This window comes from Mustela nigripes, unplaced genomic scaffold, assembly GCF_022355385.1.
Source record: "Mustela nigripes isolate SB6536 unplaced genomic scaffold, MUSNIG.SB6536 HiC_scaffold_75, whole genome shotgun sequence".
Lineage (NCBI taxonomy): Eukaryota > Metazoa > Chordata > Mammalia > Carnivora > Mustelidae > Mustela > Mustela nigripes.
In genome coordinates, this window is record NW_026739490.1 from 3,421,609 (window position 1) to 3,442,699 (window position 21,091).

The 21,091-nt window shown below is 48.2% G+C and overlaps 1 protein-coding gene across 1 annotated transcript; it reads right to left on the reverse strand.

The window, feature by feature from the left end:
* Positions 1 to 12,798: 12,798 nt before the first annotated feature.
* Positions 12,799 to 18,161, reverse strand: LOC132008177 (prion-like protein doppel). The gene is made up of 2 exons (XM_059386598.1): positions 18,096 to 18,161; positions 12,799 to 15,850 (listed from the first exon to the last, which is right to left on the reverse strand). Exon 2 carries the CDS (start codon positions 15,837 to 15,839, stop codon positions 15,303 to 15,305), a length of 537 nt encoding a protein of 178 aa, XP_059242581.1. The 5' UTR covers positions 15,840 to 15,850; positions 18,096 to 18,161; the 3' UTR covers positions 12,799 to 15,302.
* Between the last annotated feature and the right edge of the window lie 2,930 nt (positions 18,162 to 21,091).

Below are 21,091 nucleotides of genomic sequence, written 5' to 3' on the forward strand. Positions count from 1 at the left end.
GGTGAGCTTGGAGAACCAGGCTGGACCGGCTTATGAGAGACCTCATGCTCTTGGCAGAGGTGCCGTGACCTTCTTCTGGACAAGGTGGAACATCTTTAGAGGATTTTAAATAGATCTGGAGGGCCCTCATAAATGAGGAACCGTAGATCCAAACAAATGGTAGAGATCACATCATTCTGCTTTCTCGGGAGAATCAGACGTGTTTCCAACCTGTGTTGTTTCTGATACATCTGAAGGGTGTTCTCATAAACCAGCCCGATCTCTTTTCAGTGATTTTGTACTTTGCCTTTTTTATGGTGCAGGTAAATTCCGGAGTACTTGGGCTTTTGTACAAGAGGGAACATGAAGAAAGTCATCCCAGATCACAATGAGCCACTTATCGAATGTTGCTACGACAGTGATGAAGATATATTAAGTTCTACTAAGACATGACAGTCTCTCAGGTGGGAGTAGGAATAGTTCGGAGGGAGTAAACTGGGTTTCCTAGGGCACGATAGTGACATTCATTCATTTAGTCATTCCTTGGGATGATGCACTCAGCTCTGCACTAGGCACCATGTGCCACACAAAAAAGGCAGACATCCCAGCTCTTATCACTAAGGAATCTATATTCTGCTTGGGAATCCATTGAAGGAGGCTATGGCAACCAACGAAGATAGTTCAGTGTGATCTATGGACAGGTGTTAAAGCCATTACAATGGGATACAGGAGATCTTTGTGGCATCAGGGATCCTCAGATGGGGTCAAGGGCAGGTGGATGGCCCTCTATAAGAAGCTCGCAGGATAAGCACCCCAAATCCAGGAACCCTGAGACCTTGGACAGAGAACCTCTGCTGGTTTAGGACTTGCAGAGCAAGCATTAAAAATCTGTTGCATCTGGGCGCCTGGGTGGCTCAGAAGGTTAAGCCTCTGAGGTCATGGTCTCAGGGTCCTGGGATCGAGTCCCACATTGGGCTCTCTGCTCACCAGGGAGCCTGCTTCCTCCTCTCTCTCTCTCTCTGCCTGCCTCTCTACCTGCTTGTGATCTCTGTCTGTCAAATAAATAAATAAAATCTTAAAAAAAAAAATATGTTGCATCTTGTCTCAACCTGAGCTGCTCTAATGAAGTACTATCCACTGGGTGGTTTCTAAACAACAGACATTTATTTCTCAGTTCTGGAGTCTGAGAGTCCAAGAGAAGGGGCTGGCAGATTCGGGGTGTGGTAGTGTCAGCTACCACACTAACTAAACCGTTGGCTCTTTGTGTTCTCATAAGGCAGAGGAGGGGAGGGAGCTCTCCAGGGTCTCTTCTAGAAGGGCACTAATTCCATTCATGAAGGCTCCGCCCTCATGACCTAATCATCTCCCAGAAGCCCCTCCTCCTAATACTGTTACATTGCGGGTGAGGATTTCAGCAGAAGAATTTTGGGAAGACACAAACATTCAGACTCTAGCACATGTCATTCCCTACCTCCAGGCTCCTCAGGCCTTGTCAATTTGGGCTGTGTATCTGAGACAGGAGTTTCTGAAGCTAATAGTTAGCTGCGTCTTCATTATCTTTAACACTCGCTCAAGATGAGCTGATGAAGCACATTTTTCCTGAAAGATCGCTATAATTATAAGTCAAAGCTACTCTCATCTCATCTTTTGATGCTCAGATGCACACTCTTTGGCTAAACAAGAGCACTTTTTTTTTTTAAACGATTGCCCTAGTTTTCTAGCATATTTTTTTACCAGACCTTCCAACTAAGCTGTGGTGTGCTATTTATAATTAGAAAAAATGAATACTTAAAGCAAGTTTAGAGGCCTTTCTTTATTTCCTGGTTTTGACTGGCAGTGGGAAGGCCACCAGCACTTGGGATTCACAGGTTAAGGTGAGCTACTTGTCAGGCTTGGCTTTGCAGAATGGTCTGTCCTTATGAAAGCAGGTGGAATGGCCTATGGTGCTTAGTAGGGATGGGTGGGCACCCAGAAATTTGAAAGTTGGATTGGGCTCATTTTCTCAGTGCTAAAGTGTCTTTGTCTTGTGTTTCTTTCTTCTCCTGACTTCAACTCTCACCATTAAGAGACAGTTGGCATTGTCTGAAGCCCACTCCAACCATGCAAAGGGCAGGCTGGAAATATTAGGAATCAGTGCCTTTTGGGAGTGGTCCTCAACCAATGATGAGAGTGCTGGTGTATAATTCCCCAGCTCCCCCGCCCTCAGGTGGGATGACTCTGAGCACATTTTCTTTTTTTGATTTTTTAAAAGATATTTATTTATTTTTTTTTTAAATTATTTATTTATTTGATAGAGATCACAAGTAGGCAAAGAGGCAGGCAGAGAGAGAGAGGAAGGGAAGCAGGCTCCCTGCTAAGCAGAGAGCCTGATGTGGGGCTCGATCCTAGGAACATGGGATCATGACCTAAGCCGAAGGCAGAGGCTTTAACCCACTGAGCCTCCCAAGCAGCCCTAAAGATTTTTATTTATTTATTTGAGAGAGAGAGAGAGAGAGAGAGAGAGAGGGAGAGAATGACTGAGGGTTGGGCAAAGGAAGAGGGAGAAATAGGCTCTCCACTGAGCAAGGAGCCCAAAGCAGCCTTGATTCCAGGATCCTGGGATCATGACCTGAATGGAAGAAAGACGCTTAACTGACTGAATCTCCCAAGTGCCTCTCTGAGCACACGTCACCTCCCAGAGCGTCTGAGCAGAATGAATTCCAGTTGCGTGCAGAGTAAATCTGCTAATGCCCCCTCTACTTCCTCACTTCCAGTGTTTGGGGGTTTGCTTCTCTAATGTAGTACTTGTATATGGATCCTTGTCTCAGGACCGACTTCTGGGGGAACCCAGACCAAGACAGCAATTGACCTACAGAGCGACACAGTTTCCTAAATATAAGGGGAATGAAAGAAGCCTGCTCCCCTTGGACTTGATCAAGTGTATTTACGATCTCGATTTTAGATCTTACCTTTTTGTCTTGTCATAGCGATATATTCATGAGTTCTGAGGCCAGTGACCTTCATTTTGTGCCAGTTATTTCCAAATGCAGCCTCTTATTTGACTTTCATGAGGTAGGTGGTATTCTGCCCACCATTATGGACTAAAAACCCTGAAGTTCAAAGAGGTGAAATGATTTGCCCGAAGACCCCAAGCGTGGCACAGTGCTGGAGCTCAGGTCTTTTGCTTCTCCAACTTCTTCATTTTGCAGAAGTGCCCCGAGGATCTCGTCGTCCTGAGCCCTTCCTGGGCTAGCGAAGAAACCGCCAGAGTGGAGCTCAGTTGGCCATTCAGATGGAGAAATTTTGTCTTATTGAGAAACCGATTTCTTCTCAAGCACAGCAACACAATGACTAAGACGGGCTCCAGTTCACTCTGGAAAACCTCCAGGAAAGCGGCCTTGACCTCTTCTTTCTCCCCTTGTCTTGGGGCTGGGAAGTACTGAGACACTTTGGTGGTACTACCCTGGCAGGGGGTAGGAGTGTGGGCAAATGGCAGCGATCAAGACCTCAGGGCATGAAGCTGGGTCTAGGCCCAGCCAAGGGGAAAGTAGATCTTCCAAAGGATTGTGGCATACTTGACCTTCCTTCTACGTGGGAACACAGCAGAAGTCAAGAAGTAACACATAGGATTACTTGCGGTTCAATTGCTGTAGCAGATGCCCAGGCCAGATCCCTGTGGCTCCCTTTGACTGGCTGTTGCCAATGTCCCCCACCTCTCTGCAGTGTTCTCCAGAAAACCAGCCCTGGGCAGCATTCATGGCCTCTCCAGCCACACTCTCCTTCATTCTAGGAAGGCTTGCAGCCCATTCTCCTTGGGATGCAAGTTCACACTCCAGAGCCTCCTGCAGGATGGGGCTGAGGACTGACTCCAGCTGAGCCCATATCTTTGCTTGGCATCATCTCTTTCCCATTGTTTCCTTCCTTCCCTTACTCCCTTTCTGGTTTCTCCTAAGAAGCTTTTCCCAATAAATCACATGTGCTAGAATTTCCTTCTCACTTTCCACTTCCTAGGAAACTGACCTGAGACAAAAGCGAACATTTATAAAGGATTTTCTATGTGTCAGCCACCTTGCTAAGCATTCTACATGTATTATCTTATAGATAAACATATTCATAACAAACCTGTAAGGCAGAAATTGTTCCCATTTCACAGAAATTAAGAAAAAAAAAAAAAAAGACCTCAGGATCTGAGAGGTTAATGTGTTTCCCCGAGATCACACTGCAGATGTGGAAGAGCTAGATTTTGAAGTCAGGGTCTCTGGTTCCAGAATCTTTGCTCTCAAGTGTTGGATTTTTTTCAGGTAAGATTAATTTACCTGAAAAAAAAAAAGATTAATTTACCTGATTAACTTACCTGGACTAACCGCAAGACCCTCCCCCTCCACTGCCCCCCTCCCCAGGCAGGGCAGGACAGGGCTGTGATGCTCAGGAAATTCTGTAGCAACACTTTGGAGACAGCAGAATGAGGACCCTGAGACTTGAGAAGAGTTGCTTTTTTTTTTTTTTTTTTGTTTGTTTTTTTTTAAAAGGCATTACTTCAGCACCATCTGTGTGCGAAGACCTGGGTTAGGTGCTATTGGTCTAGAACTCATCAAGCCAGAGTAAGACTCAAAGACGGTTTCAGCCTGAACACTCTGCGCTCCCACACCTGCTCTATCTGCTCGCATGGGTCTAGCAGATCCCAGCCAGCTCAAAGGTCTGCTTCTTGCATGCTTCCTTTGGCCTTTGCAACTCTGCTGTCCAGGGGCCCTTGATCCCCGCTACCTGCCCTGCAGGTCAGCTGAAGGCCTAGAGAGCTGTTTGCCTTGCTGCCCTGGCTGGTGCTCAGAGATCTTCCACACCCTTCTCTCAGGTGCGGTCCCCCTCATGCCCCACATCAAACGGATTCTAACAATACCTTGGAACAAAGGCAGAGACTCTGTTCAGCCACTCGTGTCTGGTCAGAGCCAACAAAGAGCCTGGGCCTTCCCAGGGGCCCAGGGACAGGGACTTCTTCATCTTTTGTCCCCTGGCTTGGTCAGCAGCCCTGAGAAACCCAGGTGGTGCCTAGTCTGGCCACTGGCCGCAGGTGTCACATGTGTAACCAGCAGAGAACTCCCTGCCCTCAGGGACTGTGGCTTAACTCATCCTGCTTACATGTGACTGGAATCCTGGTGGCTCAGGGCAGCCTTGGTGCAGACAAGTGGGAGTAGCCAACTGAAGAATGGAGTGAGGACTCAGAATGATTAGTCTACCCGCTTTAGTGAATGTTGGGCTTATAGAGCTTTCTAGAAAACTGGTTTAATTTATATACAGCAAAGTATTTAAGTGTACTATGTGAAAAAATGTACAAATGTATGTGTGCCCACATAACTACTACCAAGAATGAAATACAGAAACTTCCATGCCTGACACAGTTCCCTCCTCTTCCTTCCTTCCCGGTTCACAGTCTTCCCTACTCCAAGGAGAATCACTATTTTGTCCTTTATTGCCATAAACTAGTTTTGTCTGTTTCTGAACCTCCTATAAATAGAATCATACAGTGGTGTGCACTCTATTGCATTTGGCTTCTTTCCCTTAATAATGTAGTGTCTGTGAGATCATCCATGTTGCTCTGTGTTCCAGTAATTTGTGAGATCATGACCTGAGCCAAAACTAAGAGATGCTTAACCGAATGAGCCACCCAGGAACCCCTAGAAGTGTGTTTGGATGTGCTTCAACCCCATTTAGTTTTTAGGTCTCAAACATCAACTCCCAATTTTAATACCCAGATCCCCTTTACTCATGTATGCAGATCATACATGAAATTTAAATAAAAAAAAAGATTTATTTATTTATTTTAGAAAAAAAGAGAGAGAGAGAGAGCGAGCATGTGTGAGTCAGGAAAGAGGCAGAGGGAGAGAATCTCTAGCAGACTCTGTTGAGCACAGAGCCTGATGTGGGGCTTGATCTCCCAACCCACGAGATCTTAACCTGAACTAAAACTAAGAGTCAGACATTTAACTGACTGAGCTACCCAGGGCCCCCACACGTGAGATTGATTAAAGAATCATACTCTTAGTTCAAGGCTGTCCACCATTGACGTGTTCTAATCTCCTCTATTGTGGGTCCCATCACCACACCCCGAGGCCTGGCACCGATACCCCGCACACAGAAGCCACTCTGTAAGGGGGTTCCCTAGCAGACGGGCCAGTGGGCGGAGCCTGGTGGCCTGGGAGCTCAGCTGTGCTCGGATTGGAGGGTTTGCTGTGTCCTGTTCTCTGGGGATCACCCTGTTTCATTCCTCACTGCTGTTGTGCTACTCACAGTCTAGTCTAGTGTTACCTGCGGCTGTGTGCAGTGCCCACACTTGCCACTTCTTTCTAGACCTCGAAGCCTTTGGGTTTCTTCTTCCTGGCCCTCTTCTCTCACTTTTTATTGATTCTGCCTAAGTGTCATCTCCAGCGTCCCTGGGAACAGCTAATTGTCCCTCTTGCAAGCTCCCATAGCAGCCTCACAGGCTGCTTCTAGCTTCTGATGCTTCCCCATCACTGTGGATGGTGTGTACCCCAAAGTGATAGATACTAAGATTTTGACAAATTTCATTATTGTACAGATTTCCCTCATAGTGTTCAGTAAAGTTTTGTTAGAACACAGGAATGATCACCCTTTATCACCCTTTGTATACTCTGGGGACAGCTACTGAAATAAATTCTGCCCTAAAACTAAATGATTCTACTGTGTAATAAGTGAGTGACATTAGGCATCCATGGGCTTGATTCTTTACAACGGAGAGACACCGCAGGCATCCCAGAGCCACGATGTTTGCTGGAGTGGAAGACATTCTGGGGGTTCCAGCACCTCCCTGGGGAGGAGAATTGGGTGAGGCAGGGGGTGAAGACCAGGGAGCCAGACATGAAGCAAGATCTGCATGGGTTATCTCAAACTCATTCCGTGCCAGAATTAACCTCTTCATGCCCCTGGGGGTTGGGGGTTCCCGCAGCTCTGGCTGTCTGTGCCTGCTCCCCACCCTGCAGCTACAGCCGGCTTTCTAAAGACTGGCCCGCTGTGGCAGTCACCTTCCCAACGCCTTTCAGTCAGTCGGAGATCTCTCAAGAGTGCTTGCCCTTCAAGAGTGCTCCACCGGCGAGCAGTGCTGGTATCACCTGTGAGCTCGTTTCAACGGCACCGTCTCCGGCCACCCCAAAACTGCTGAAGAAACATCTGCACTTACCCAAGATCTCCGAGAAACTCGTGCACCAGTTTGAGACGTGCTGTCCTATAGGACACAAGACAGGACACGAGACACAAGGAGGAACTGCTGCTGATCTTGCCCCTGAAGCTCTCCAGCCTGGCATCACCACACCTGCCCCCCCCCCCCAAACATCCCTGCAGACTGAATGACTTGAAGCCCCTGGAATACGCTAAAGTCTTCCCGCCTTCCATAACATTGCCCCTTCCCACTCTTCTCCCCTGGGGACCCATATCCATCCTTTCAGACTCGCCCTCTCTGGAAAACTGTCTTGCTGGGGCTCCTGCATCACACCCGGCAAGATCAGTAACCTGAAGGAACGACGGTGGCTCGTTCACTCGTTGTGTCTCTGCAAGTCGCGTGCATGGTCACACACACGTGATAGCACGTCAGTGATGATTTACTGCCACATGATCCTGCACTCCAGCGGCCGCCCCAGGGGCCACAGGTGGGAAGAGAGATCCAGAGGGCAATCTTCAACGCATCTAGAGCCCCCTCCCCCTGCCACTTGAAATGATCTTAGCTGTGATTTGGCAGGGCTATCGACACTGTCGGGGGGAATGAATGAATCGTGTAAAAGGACATGGGAAACAACTAAGTTTGCTGTGTGGGGACTCAGTCATACAGGCTCCCCAGAAGCGACTGCTCACATCTCTTCCGCTTCTAGCAGCAACTATGCTGCACAAGCTGCTCAGAATTAGCAAGGTGTGTTAATCATGTTTATTTTCTGGATATTGTGATGTTTTGATATTTGAAAACAACAACAACAACAAAAAAACCTTTCTGATGGGGAGAGACTGCCGTCCCAGGGCCAGCCAATTCTTAGATACAGCAAAGGGCTCAGCTGGGAGCTTGCCATCAAGATGCGAGGTAATCCATCCAGAGCCATGCTCCTCTGTCCAGGCACCCCTGGAAGCAGTGCTCCTCAAATTCCACCTGCCAGTCCAGAGACCAGAGACCAGACACCAGACACCACCTCGATAGCCCAATGCCCAGTGAAATGATTCACTCTAGCTTCACTCTGCCTTGCCTTTCCTGAGGAAACTGCAGGCAAGACTTCTGACCTAGGCTCTCCCTTGTTCCTGCCTCTGCCTCTTGATCCAGGCTTGGGGTTCCTCCTGTTGCCCTGGACGATGAGCCATGCATCTCACTTCTAGGGGGATTGTGTCACATTATACTTGTATTTCAATGGCATTGACCACTTCATGTTGTCATTCAGTCACCTTTATAAATTAAGACCAGGGCACAGAGTACCGGAAGTGGGCAAACAAAACACATCAGATCTCGCCCCAGTTCCCAGAGAGCTGGTATACCAGCAGGCCTCTCTCTCTCTCTCTCTGTGTGTGTGTGTGTGTGAGTGTGTGTGCTTCAACATCCCAACAGCAGGGCTTTCTTGCCCAGCAGTAGAGATCCAGCACAGAGTAGATCGACACATAGTAGGAACTCAAAAAATGTTGGTAAGATGAACACCCAAGATGAGGCACATTAGCTACAATATGGAATGTAAGTTAGGAGCCAAGATAGGCCCAGAGGAAAAAGTATCTGTAATTCTAGGTAAAAGCCATCTACAGAGGCAAAGGGCCAATGGCCTTGAAATATAGATGGGAAGACTCCCGAGACAGGGTCAGGTCCTGCCCTGAGTAAGTCTGGCAGCTGGACTTCTGGAAACATCCAACTGCACAGGTCAGTGCTCCACTAAGTTTGAAATCTGGGAGGAAATTTTTAGAATCTGTTCTTGTGACAGGGAACCTGGAAAGTCCTTTAACTTTGGGTGGGTGGAGGTCCTTCCACCCTTTGGCTGTGCCATGTGGGTAAAGATCTGAGGAAAACCCACCAATCTTTTGCCTCCTGCTCCCCTTTGTTTTTTTTGATGATGGGGAGCAGAGTTGATGGTGGGGTTTTGCTTAGGCACAGGGAGAGATAAAAGACATTTAAGAGATACTAAAAGGGTTGTGGACACAATTCCACCGTGTGTGTGTGTGTGTGTGTGTGTGTATTTTCCCTGCACCTCCAAGCAATTCTCCAACACCAGCTGGGTGTCCTATAATTCTCTTTTTTCCCAAGTTTTTATTTAAATTCTTGATGTCCTATAATTCAACTCAATTCTGATACTAGTAATATCAGACCCCATAGGCTAAGGGCTCAGTCCTCTGAGAGTGGCCCACACCCCCACTCAGACACACATCCCAAGGCTAGGGTGTCACCTGTGTTTCTGACTGGCTGGCTATAGACAGGAGGTTCCAGTAACGCCTTCTTGGGCTCAATTAATTTATTAGAGTAGCTCACAAAACTCACAGAAACATTTTATTTAATAGATTGTTGGTTTATCATAAAAGAACATAATTCAGGAACAGACAGAGAGAAAAGATGCATAGGACAAGGTATGGGAAAAGGACACGGAGCCTCCATCCTCTTGGAATGGACAACTCTCCCCAAATCTCCACGTGTTCACCAATGTGGATGCTTCTGGAAGCTTTTTTGTTTTTTATGGAGGCTTCATTATCTGGGTGCAACTGATGACTCATTGGCCATTGGTGATTGGTTCAACTTCCAGTCTCTCTCCTCTCCCCAGAAATCGGGGGGTGGGGGGGTGGGAGTGTGCTGAAAGCTCCAACCCTCTAGTCTTGGTTGGTTCCCCCGGCAACCAGCCCCCATCCTTAGGTGTGCTCCAAGCCACCTCATTAACATAAACTCATGAAGGGACTGGTGATGAATAACAAGATACCCATTTCACCTTTATGGCTGTGAACCGATTTCAGGAGCTGAGGACAAGAGATCAAGTGTTAGGACAAAAGACGCTTCCACTCATCTTATTGCTCAGCAAATTCCAGAGTTTGCAGAGTTGTGAGTTAAGAACCATGGATGAAGATCAAACACATAAAAGAAATGTATTTTACTCATCTAGATAACTAAATATGTATTTCTTAGAAATCACCATGTTAAAAAAAAAAAAAAAAGTAAAGAAATCACCACGTTGTGGATGCTGTAACTTCGTCATTTTGTTCTTGAGCACTAAGTAGCCCTGAGTCAAAACACCAGTTAAAACAATTAGAAACCCTATTTATGGATTTGGAAATTCAAGTACAACACAGCTGATATGGGAATTGGCTAACCAGGACCCTACCCTGGACCCTTCCTTCTGCTTAGTCCTTGACACTCACTCCCTTCGATGTTGAAGGTTGTTTCTTTTTTCTTTTTTCTTTCTTTTTTTTATTTGAAGGTTGTTTCTTGAGCCTGGAGGCCTGGGGAAAACACCTCACCCTGTTGAATGCTGATGGCATCTCTGATGAACCCGTGTGTAATTCTCTCTCCCAGGCCCCTGCCCTCTCCCGCCTAACCTCCTCTCCCGCCCCTTCCCTCCATCCCAGGAAACCAGCTGTGTTAGGTCTGACCCTCACTTGTTTCTAGCTTCCTCAAGTTCCTCTCTGGCTTTTTGCCAACTTCCTTCCACTCTTGAAAGCTAAGCCCTCTGGAGTTAAAGCAATATGTATTGTTTAAGAAAGCAGCGCTTTCCCACAAAAAGGTTTCCATTAAAATAAGATCTGGAAATTCCAAGGGCTGTCCAGGTGGGGGTGGAGATAAGAAATTCAGACCAGAGTAGGGGAAGCATCTTGAGGAGGCAGTGACACTTAAGCATTCAAAGACAAGCTCTTTGTGGTGGGGGTGCGGAGGGGGGTGGGGGGTCAGCTCTGGACTGGGTGCAGTCACCAGGGAGGTCCCTTTAAAAGGCGAATGGTCACTACATGGGATATCTTTCCGTCTGAAGCCTCCCACTTGCCAAGGGAGGCCGCCGAGTCTGTTGAGTTGGTTTTGAGAGGTCTGGGATGGGCTTGGAGATGTCCTGAAGACAGAGTACCTTATTCCCATTTTGCTGGCAATGTTATATTTATTCTCATCGTGCAGGTGTCGGTCATTCTCAGGAACATGGGGGATTGGTTCCCTTCCCTTCCACTGGGGAAGCTGGGTGCCCAGCTGTAAGGGGTCTGCTGCCAGCCTGAGTATAGGAGAAGAAGGAGTCATGGGCCGGGTGCGAGGGCATGGTCTCGAGGCAGAATGAGAGACACCCCGCCACTGGCACCCAGCTGGGTCTCCCAGGGGCTCTGCTCGTCAACGGAGCGCTGTCTGAGCTTCCAGCTAGGGCGGCTAGAACTTGTCAGACACCTTAGGGTGTCCCTGACCAGCCATATACAACACATGAAAAAAACATGGTGGGTGGAAATGCAAGACCTGACCAAACCGCAAGGTAGGAAGTAGTTCCGGAGAGTGCCTGACCCCGTGGGCCAGCGCCCCAAGACCATCACTTGTTATTGGGAAGCGTGAGGTAGAGAGTGTAAGTAGTTCAGGACAAGCTCGGGGCATTTGAATCACCGGGACCACAGGATGGGGTTCTAAATGTTGCCAAGCGCATCCTAAGTAAGAAGGGGTGTGAAGGCTCCGGGGAGAGGCTGGCTGGCCGCCGGAGCCCTGAAGGGAAGAGCCGGGGGCTACTTGAACGCTGCACCTGATGCGCCTGCCCTGGGGCTTGCCCTCCTGGAGTGTATGCGCAGTGGAATGCGGGGCATTTACTATGGCTTGATAAAGATGGGTAAAAAGGAGAGGACTGGACCTCACCCCATGCCTCCCTGACCCTTGGGAAGTGCGGAGTTGTGCACCTAACCACCCTCCGAAGCCCCAACATACACTTTCCAGGCTTCTCACCTGGATCTTCTGGGACCCCAAGCCAGGTTTAGGATGGGAATTACTAACAGTTTGGGGATTTTTCAAATGGTCCTGTGGTCAGAAATTACTGGGGAGGATTTCGGTGTGCTGTGTGTAAAGGGGAGAAGGTGTTCGAGCAGCATTTACAGAAGAGGCGGCTTCTTACACTCAAAAGACATAATAAAACCCCTTACAGGTTAGCACCCCCCATGGCAGGCGGGAACGAGCATGGCTCCAGCGATGCGGAAAGGTAATATAGTCCCATCTAGAAAATTTTAAGTTATTTAAATTTAAACCAGTCCACAGAAACAAAAGACACACATTGCAAGGCTGTATATATGTGGATGTTTATTGTTTGCAGTAGTGAAAAACTGAGGCCCCCTGAAGGTGCATCAACAGAAGTGATGAAATCAACCAGGGTCTGTCTGGACTGCAGAGTAGTCATTACACAGCAATCGAAAAGGTCAAGTTTGCTAACCAGCTAGCTGTTGAGCTAGAAAGAGTTTTATGAGGCGGCATTAAGCCACAGAAGCAAATTGCTGAGGGATAATTGTGATATGTACAACAACTATGGTATTTTTAAAAGGAGCAATCAAACTAAACCAACCAACCAACCAACCAACCAACCCTCCCTTATATACCTAAGCACAGTGAAAACGTGGAGATTACAGATCAGGCAGGAAGGAGGAGGTGGGTTGGGGGAGGCAAGAATTAAAACATCATAGAAAAATGGAAAAAAGCATCGAATAAAGTTCTGTAAAATAAAGAGAATATTTGAAATATGAAAGCTGATCTATAGTATCGTTGCTGATATGTACATTTATATATGCAAATGGAGAAGGCCTAGGAGATAAGAGGGCAGATTGAAAACACTGACTTGATCAGATACTGGGTTGCGGTGGGGGGGGGGAGGGGGTGGGGGGGGGGGGGAGGTGGGATGTGGTGTTCTGGATTTCTATTGTAATTTGAATGTCACTTTTACACAACAATTACATTTTTATTTTTTTTAAAGATTTTATTTATTTATTTGACAGACAGAGATCACAAGTAGGCAGAGAGGCAGGCAGAGAGAGAGAGGAGGAAGCAGGCTCCCTCCTGAGCAGAGAGCCCGATGTGGGGCTCGATCCCAGGACCCTGAGACCGTGACCAGAGCCAAAGGCAGAGGCTTTAACCCACTGAGCCACCCAGGCGCCCCAACAATTACATTTTTAAAAGTCAGCACTTGGAGGGGAAAAGAAAGCGGTAGTTGGTGAAGTTATTCATCTTTAAAACGACCGTTTAAATTCAGGCGTCCCTCACAATGTCCTACACATGGCAGGCACGCAACAACCTTGGCTAAAGTGAAAAACCAGACGCGCAAAGCCTTCCCTGGACCTCATCGTTCATAAACAGCAGCAAGGATGTTCAAGCACGTGTTAAAAGCTTCATGAATAAACTTGGCATTTGAATCACCATACACAAATGCCCTTCACTCGCCATTTAAGTCTGGTTTCTGGAAATGTTAATGAGATGAGAAAAGACAGCAATTACAGAACTTGTATTATATCTTGGCCTGTGTTTGCTGAAGAAATGAAGTCATTTGGCTTCTGTGGCTCTGCGTGTCCTTTTGGTTAAACTCAGCAGAGCTGGACTGAAAATTTCAACACCGGCCTACGAGTAAGCCGCTTTTCTTTCTTTTCTTCCTCCCTGTCCTTCCCTCCCTTCCTCCCTTCCTTCCTTCCTTCCTTTCTTTCTTTCTTTCCCCCTGTTTTTCTTGCTATTGTTTAAAAATTAAAAATAAAAAACTGACATGCAAGAAATAGCTTGTACATGGTCTGTACTCTTATCCTGTGCTCTGCTCAAGAATTCATCAGGACTGTAGAAGCGGATGGCACTGATCCTTCAGTCCCCTTGGGTAAGATTGCTATCCTGGGCTGCCCCGCCCCCAAGTCCTCCACTGACTTTCTCTGTTAAAACCTTCCACAAGTATCCTTGAGAAGAACACTGATAGCCATGGAGGCTCAGAACGAGAGGTACCATTATCAAGATTTGTGGTTTAAAATACTTAGGATACACTGTCTGAGAAAGCACATCCCTGCCCCCCTCCGCAGACTCTTTATTTTTTAATTTTTTAAAATTTATTTTTATTTTTTTTAGACTCTCTTTAAAGGAGAATTGATAATAGTCAGTAACTGGTGAATCCAAATATGGTTCAATAATTCCTGGGGGTCCCCAAGAGGGACCCCAAGAGGTCCTCACCCCAGAGGGCCTGTGGGGACATCTTAGAGCATTAGACTCATTATTTGTATTTAAGCCATATTCATATTTTGCACTATATATTTAACTAATAAGAGGTAGATACCAAGGACCACATCTCTTGCTGATGCTAAGAGTGAATTCTTTGCTAGGTCTCCCTAAAGATAGGGTTTCTCTTGAAACTTTTTGGCAAGGAATTATTTTTTTATAGTGACAAGTGGCTCACAGAAATGACCACCCCACCCCCAACAGCTGTTAAAAGAACAGCTGGCGATTGGCCAGCAGACCCATGTAAAGGGAGTAGAGTTCAGGATTCTCCCACACAGGTACAGAAAAAGAGGCACCTAGCGCTAGGGGAATGTTACAAAGCAAATGTGTCATTTAAAAATATTTTCTCAAATCCAGGTGCTATTTCAGAGAGAGGAACAGCAAACACTTATCCTTCTTGTGAAAGAAATCTTTGAGTAGACACATCCCACTGTGGAAATGCTCTGCTCTGGGAATTTAGCCAGGCAAGATCACCTTACACCATGATTTCTGGCCTTTTCTCTCTCTTTACCTCTATGTTCATCTCATCCCTTTACTGTGTCTTAGTTTAATTAGAAGAATTAAATACAACCTGCCTGGAGCAAGGTAGCAGAATCCACAGCCATCAGCTCAGGTGGAAATCTGGGTTTGGGTTGGGTGAGCCCTAAAGGAATCACAGGGCAGCTCTGGGATTGCACCGAGTGGAAGATCTGGGGTTGGACAAACCAGGGTCGCATTCTGGCTCTGCTACTTTCTAGCCTCTTCAACTTTTGGAGCCTCAGTTTCCTTGTCTACACAGTGGGAAGAACCCCTGTCTCTAGGAGGGGTTGGGGATGCGGAGAAGTGTGTGGCCCCGTCCCTGGCACCTTCTCTTCTCTGTTCAGCGAACATTTTTCTACTGCAGAATGCGACATGCCAGACACTCCCTGGGGAGCTGAAGAGGCAGGGACTGCCAGGTCACCCTCGGGAGAGTCCGCAGGGGCTCGGTACACACACATTTACCTGATACAGACAGATTCCCCAGGGAGACTTGCCAGTACGGCTTGAGGGACTGAAGAATCACAGCTCTTGGGTACCTTTGGGGCACGCGGGGTTTGGGGCTTAGAGGAGAACTGAGATACCCCAGCGATGGCTCCCCATCTCATCCCCATGGCCAGCCGGCCGGCCTGCAAGCTTATTTCACAATAAACCAAATGAAAACCAGCAGGCAGAGCAGCACGGGCTGGTCCACGCTGACCCGAAGTCCCGCTCCCCTCTCCAACCAAAAATCACAGTGCTTGATGGAGCAGAGCTCCCTGATCAGCCGCCAAAGGACCCGCTGGTAAAGCTTATTGTCCTGTTTCTCTCGGGACAGCTCCTCCTGGTTCGCCACCTGGGTGGCATTGATGCAGCCGCTCACGAACTTCTCCCTGGTCACGTTGGCCTCTGAGCAGCCATTGTAGTGGATCCCGTCGGGGAACTGCCAGTAGTTGGCCTCGTAGTACCTGTTGCCCTCCGCTCCCAGGTCGACATCCAACTTCCGGCCTTGCTTGATGAAGGCTCCGGGGCGGGTCTCCGCCGTGCGCGCCTCGGTGACCTGCGAGGTACTGGGCACGGCCTTCCGGTTCCACTTGATTCGGTGCTTGATGCCTCTGGCCTTGACTGCTGAGAGCTGGCTGAACAGCAGGACACAGACAATGACCAACCAGCATCCGCCCAGATGCTTCCTCATTGTGCCAGGATCTGCAGGAGCAAAAACCCAGGCGGTTACCTTCCCCGGGGGGGGTGGGGTGGGGTGGGTGGGGTGGGGTGGGGGTATGGGGATGGGGGTGTGGAGGTTGGTGGGGAGGATTCGCGGGCTCCCCTGCCTCCCTCTCCCATGCAGGCAATTTTAAGCAAGGAATGCATCCTTGCACCATTCACATTTTTCCAAAAGCGGAATAGTTTCACCGTGCTCACGTTGCATAGGCTAGGTCAATACCCAGGTTCTTACTTTTGCCTGGAATTACGTGCATTCAGGGTGGAGATCTGATTTTCTCCGATAGATAAGATTCTCCAGCTGGCAATTACAAAGCCTTTGAATATGCATGGTAAAATGAGCGAGTAATGACATAATACATATAGGTTTTCTTTGGTGCACCCAAGTCTTTCCAATCAGAGGATCTCTGGAGGAAAATACGCAGAAGAGTTGAAACCACAGGCTTCTGAGCACAGACTGTATTGTTAATCTTCCCTCTTTATTCTGTAGCTCTAAACTGGCTCTGTCTCTGGCACATTCTGCAGTCCATTCTAAGAAAGTCCCGAAGGGCTTTAGGGTAATGATGGAGAGAGATGGAAACATGGTCAGGAGACCCCTGCCTCCTGTGTCAGGGGTCAAGATGTGCTAGAGAGGTGGCTCCCAGTCTCACCCTAGGGACAGAGTGACCCCACCGTCTCCCTCACCCAGCACTTACTATGATCAGCCACTAACATTGACTGCCTTAATTCTCACACAGGGTGGGTACATTATTATTTCCCTCGGATGAAAGTTGTCCCGGGGTGGTGGTGCCTGGGTGGCTCAGTTGGTTAAGCATCTGTCTTTGCCTTAGGTCATGATCCCAGGGTCCTGGCATAGAATCCCGCATAGGGATGCTAGCTCAGTGAGGATCTGCTTCTCCCTCTGCCCCTCCTCCCTGCTCACTCTCAAAAAATAAATAAAATCTTAAAAAAAAAAAAAAAAAAGGTGTCCTGGGATTCAGAGTGGGGAAGAGATTTGCCCAAGGCTGCACAATAGCGGCTGGCAAATTTGAAACCAGTCTGTCCGACTTGTTCCCATATGCCTACTTGCTATATCCCAAGGCCCTCTGTTCGTCAGGAGGGGATGGTGCCCAAGTTTTTTGCTTTTGACTCTCTGGCCATGAGGGGCAGCACCGACAGGCCCTAAGCTGAGCAAAGAGCAGGCTCCATGAGGAGATGGAATGCTGGGGAGGATTGGAGGGTCTGGGGGAGCACAGAGGCTCCCAGGTCAAGGTGGTGCCTGGGCACTCCAAGGGCTGCTGATGACATCAGAGATATCCCTGCCTTCCCCCAGCCCCCCAGTCTGATTGTTACATCTGTCTCCTGAAATCACAATAGCTATTGTGGAAATATATTTCCCAAGGTCAACTGTTCAGGGCGTTCCGGCACCTGGACCTCGGTCAGCATGGATGAGAAACCCCAGAATCACGGTCAGGCTCTGTCCTAGATGAAGTTCCACTGTGAGCCCATCAGTGCCAGGATTGAAGGGGTTCAAAAGTCAGCTTGCTTAGCCCCTAACACCCCTTCCCTGCAGAATTCCAAAAGTGATAGGTCCACCTCTGTTAATATGTTCAAATGTGGTATGACTCTGGTCCTTATGTAGGAAAAAAAGCAAAACACAACCTCCGTGCATGTCCAGTGACCTCTGGATGTCTGCAAAGCGGCTTCTGGCCGACCTTTCTTTACCTGCAGGCATGGTCTAGTCTCTTGCTCAGGGAGGCCATGAGTGTGTCCGGCAGCACCCTGAGCACCCACCTTACCCTACCACCACCCCTCAGTGACCTCAGACCAGCTTTCGCTAAAGAGATCCAAGCATGAAGCCAATGTTCATTTGTCTCTTAAATAGGGGGCCACCTCTCCATGCCATCAACCCATACTCTTTTAGTAGGGGAAATGTTAAATAAGAATAACAACACAAACTACAGGTGTGTCAAGTTAAAAGAAAAACATAAAAGCATAGTGATCTTGGAAAGTCATCTTCATAGTCAAGGGCTTGAAAGCAAGAAGAAAATCCCAACCAGCTAACCCTAAAGTAGCATTTTATTGCAAGCACCAAAGCCAGTGGTGCAACACCAGGCCCATGTCCCCTGACTCGGGACCCACTCCAGGAGATGTGAGACAGGAAACTGCTGCACGGTTTGCAGTCTGATTAGAAATGAGCGACCCTGACCACAGAAACGGAATCCAGGGCAAACTCAGCCTCCCCACGTACCTTGGGCTCTCTCTGGAAGCTTGCCTCTGGAGCTTCAGCAGCACTGTCCGCCAGCACTGCCCTCCCACCTATGTAGGAGCTGCGGGGGAGGGGGCTTTCCTGCTGCTCTCCAAATAGGGCATCCCTCCTCGCTGGGCAGGACCAATCACGGGTTCCCAGACACTCCTCTGCCTTGAGGAGAGACCTCATCCCTCTCCACAAATAAACACTGTGTGGAGATCTTGACGAAGTTCAGAGTTGCCTTTGATTTCACTTTTTTTTTTTCTTTTATGTATGGACGTGTGCATTTACTTATTTACTTCCTACTGACCAGTTTATCAAAAAGGACATGGCAAAGGAAACAAAGGAACAGCCAGATGAAGAAGTACATTAGGGGAAGGTCTGGAGGGTTCCAGCTGCAGGAGTGCTCAGGGACTCTGGGGGCACAACCTGCCCCATTGCTCATGAGTTCAACAGCCTAGAAGCTCTCCAGACCCCTCTGTTGCCAGTAACTGGGGACAAGGACCAAATACTCTAACCAAAGATACTCCTATCACCCCTAACACTCAGGAATTTGCAAGGTTTTAGAAGCTGGGTGCCAGACACTGGGGACATTATTATACCACAATGTCACAGCTGGACAGATGGATGGAGGCATCTGTCCAGAGTCTGGTTAAGTCTGTTTTTAAAACTGGTGTTTTGAGAAGTGCCTTGTAGAATGGAAATGAACAGTGTTAGAAGGAAAACGCTTTCCCATCCGTATCCACAACAGAGGGTGTTGCTGGTATGTGTGCCGACTGGCACCCAAAGACTAGCCTCCACCAGCAAAGGGGCTTTGGCCAGGCAGCCTCTGTGGGAAGGGTTTGGTCAGAAGAGGGTGAGACAGCAGCTGAGCCCTAGGGGGGCCCTCTCCCAGCGGGGACCCTCAGAGAGCAAGGTACCCACCTTCTCTGGGGAGGTGGAAAAGCAGGTTCATGTTGTCTAGAGGGACACATGTTGTCTAGAGGGACAGGCTTGGCTGGCACTTTAGGCTGTTGGGTCACGCAGGAATGCTTGAGATGCTGAATTAGTCCAAGTTCAGGCAGGAAGTTTAGATCTATGGACACCCACAGGACAGACGCAGATGGAGATGAAACTGACCCAGTTCAAACACGGTGGGGGCTGGGAGCGAGTTTCCGCGGACAGGTGGGGGTGCGGGGGTGGAGGGTCTGGGGATGGGGTGTTGGGGTGGAGGAGGCAGCTAGAGAACCAGGCTCTCCTGGCAGGAGGGGCTGTGCATAATTACTCCTTGTACAGAATGGACCTACTCAGGTGTCTCTATTTCAGTTATTACTGCAATGCGAAATCAAAAGTGAATTCCGGAGGAAAGTACGGAGTGAGATTAGCATGTAAATAAATGTGATCTTTATCCTGATTGTGAACCATTGATGTTGGCTGGATTCGCTTCAAAGCCCTTTTGCAAACCAAGCTGAAGTGTTCTCTTCCATAATGACCAGCAGATGGCGCCAGGGCTTCACAAAGACCTCTCACGCCGGAGGTGGGCACTTCCCCCCTCTACCCCCACCGCTAACCCCTGCAGGGATTTGGGGCCTCCAGTTGGGTCTGTCTCTGCCTTTACTTTTAAAATGTATTGTATTTCCTTTTTTTTTTTTTAAGTTTTATTTTCTTCCTAGAATCAGAGTCTTTTTGTCCTGTGAACACATAACACACACACACACACACACACACTTCAGCAGTGCAAGCTCCCTATAAACTATTTGCAAAATGCAGAAGAAAAGGAACAAAACAAAAAACAAAAACCACCTTCCTATTTCACTATCCAGAGACAAGCATCAGTACAAGGTTCTTAATTAGGGTTGGGGGTGTTTAGAGCTGGAAAGGGCTCAGAATCCTCTAGGAGCTCCTTCACACCATGAAGTCATGGGGCCAGATAGGCTCAAGGTCACCCCGCTAGGCAGGCTGTGCGCCCCCCGCCCCCACAACAGTGCAGACCCATTGCCCTGTCCTGAACTCTGTGTACTGTCCACCCTGCCCATCCGCATCTGGTGTGAGCACCACCAGGCCCCCCTCCTTTCTTCTTCTTTCTATTCTCTTGCAGAGGAGGACTTGGCGCAGAAGGCGGTGGGAGGTTGGTGCAGAGCTGATGAGACTGCAGATTCCTCTTGGCAGCGAACAAAGAGGCACAGAGGAGCATGGAAGACGACGGAAGTGTTCGAGAAGATGGGAGGAACTCTGAAAGCTGCAAACAAGGCAAGACAACTGCAGAGAGTCCAGAACTCCCCAATTCTGCCTGGCGCTGGCTCCCCACCTACAAACATGAACAAACAAACAGCCAACGAATCAGTGAGAGAGCCCCAGTCTCTCCAGGAGCTGAGACACCAGGGCCCGGTGAATCATGTCTTCTGGTGTCAACAGTTACTTGAGGAATATCACTGATTATGGATCGTCCTTGATCAAACAGAGTCCGAGACGGATCCCACTGGGCTGGGTGCTCTGTGATGCAAGGGAAGGGGCTCCGGAGGATTTTTCTAGAATGAATGAGTGGTAGAAAATTATGTGAATTAAAAAAAAAAAAAATGGCTGGGAAAATCTGAGGTCTAACATGGCTGAGTGGGTCGTTATTCTATCAGTTCCTACTTTGATGAGATCTGGGAACTTTGGATATTTATAAATACAGTGGGTATTAAGAGACAAGACGCCAGGCTGAACTGTTCCCAGAAGGGCTAGTGTGTAGGAAGATCACCCACTGTTTCTTGGCTTCCTGAAGATTTATCGAGTGCCAGTCCTGTGTTTGGACCATGCTGTGTCAAAGGAGGGACAGCATCAACTTGGGGAAGGCAGCGAAGGCAGCTCACGGCTCCCCTTAGCTTAGAGAAATAATTGAACTGTGTTTTGGAAAATAATACTAACAAGATAGTTGCGTAGAAGTCTAAACAGCTGTACTCATTTGTTTAGTGAAGCCTTCTGTTCACAAGAAGCGCTATCCTGATGGTACAGCATTATGCATTTTTTAAAAG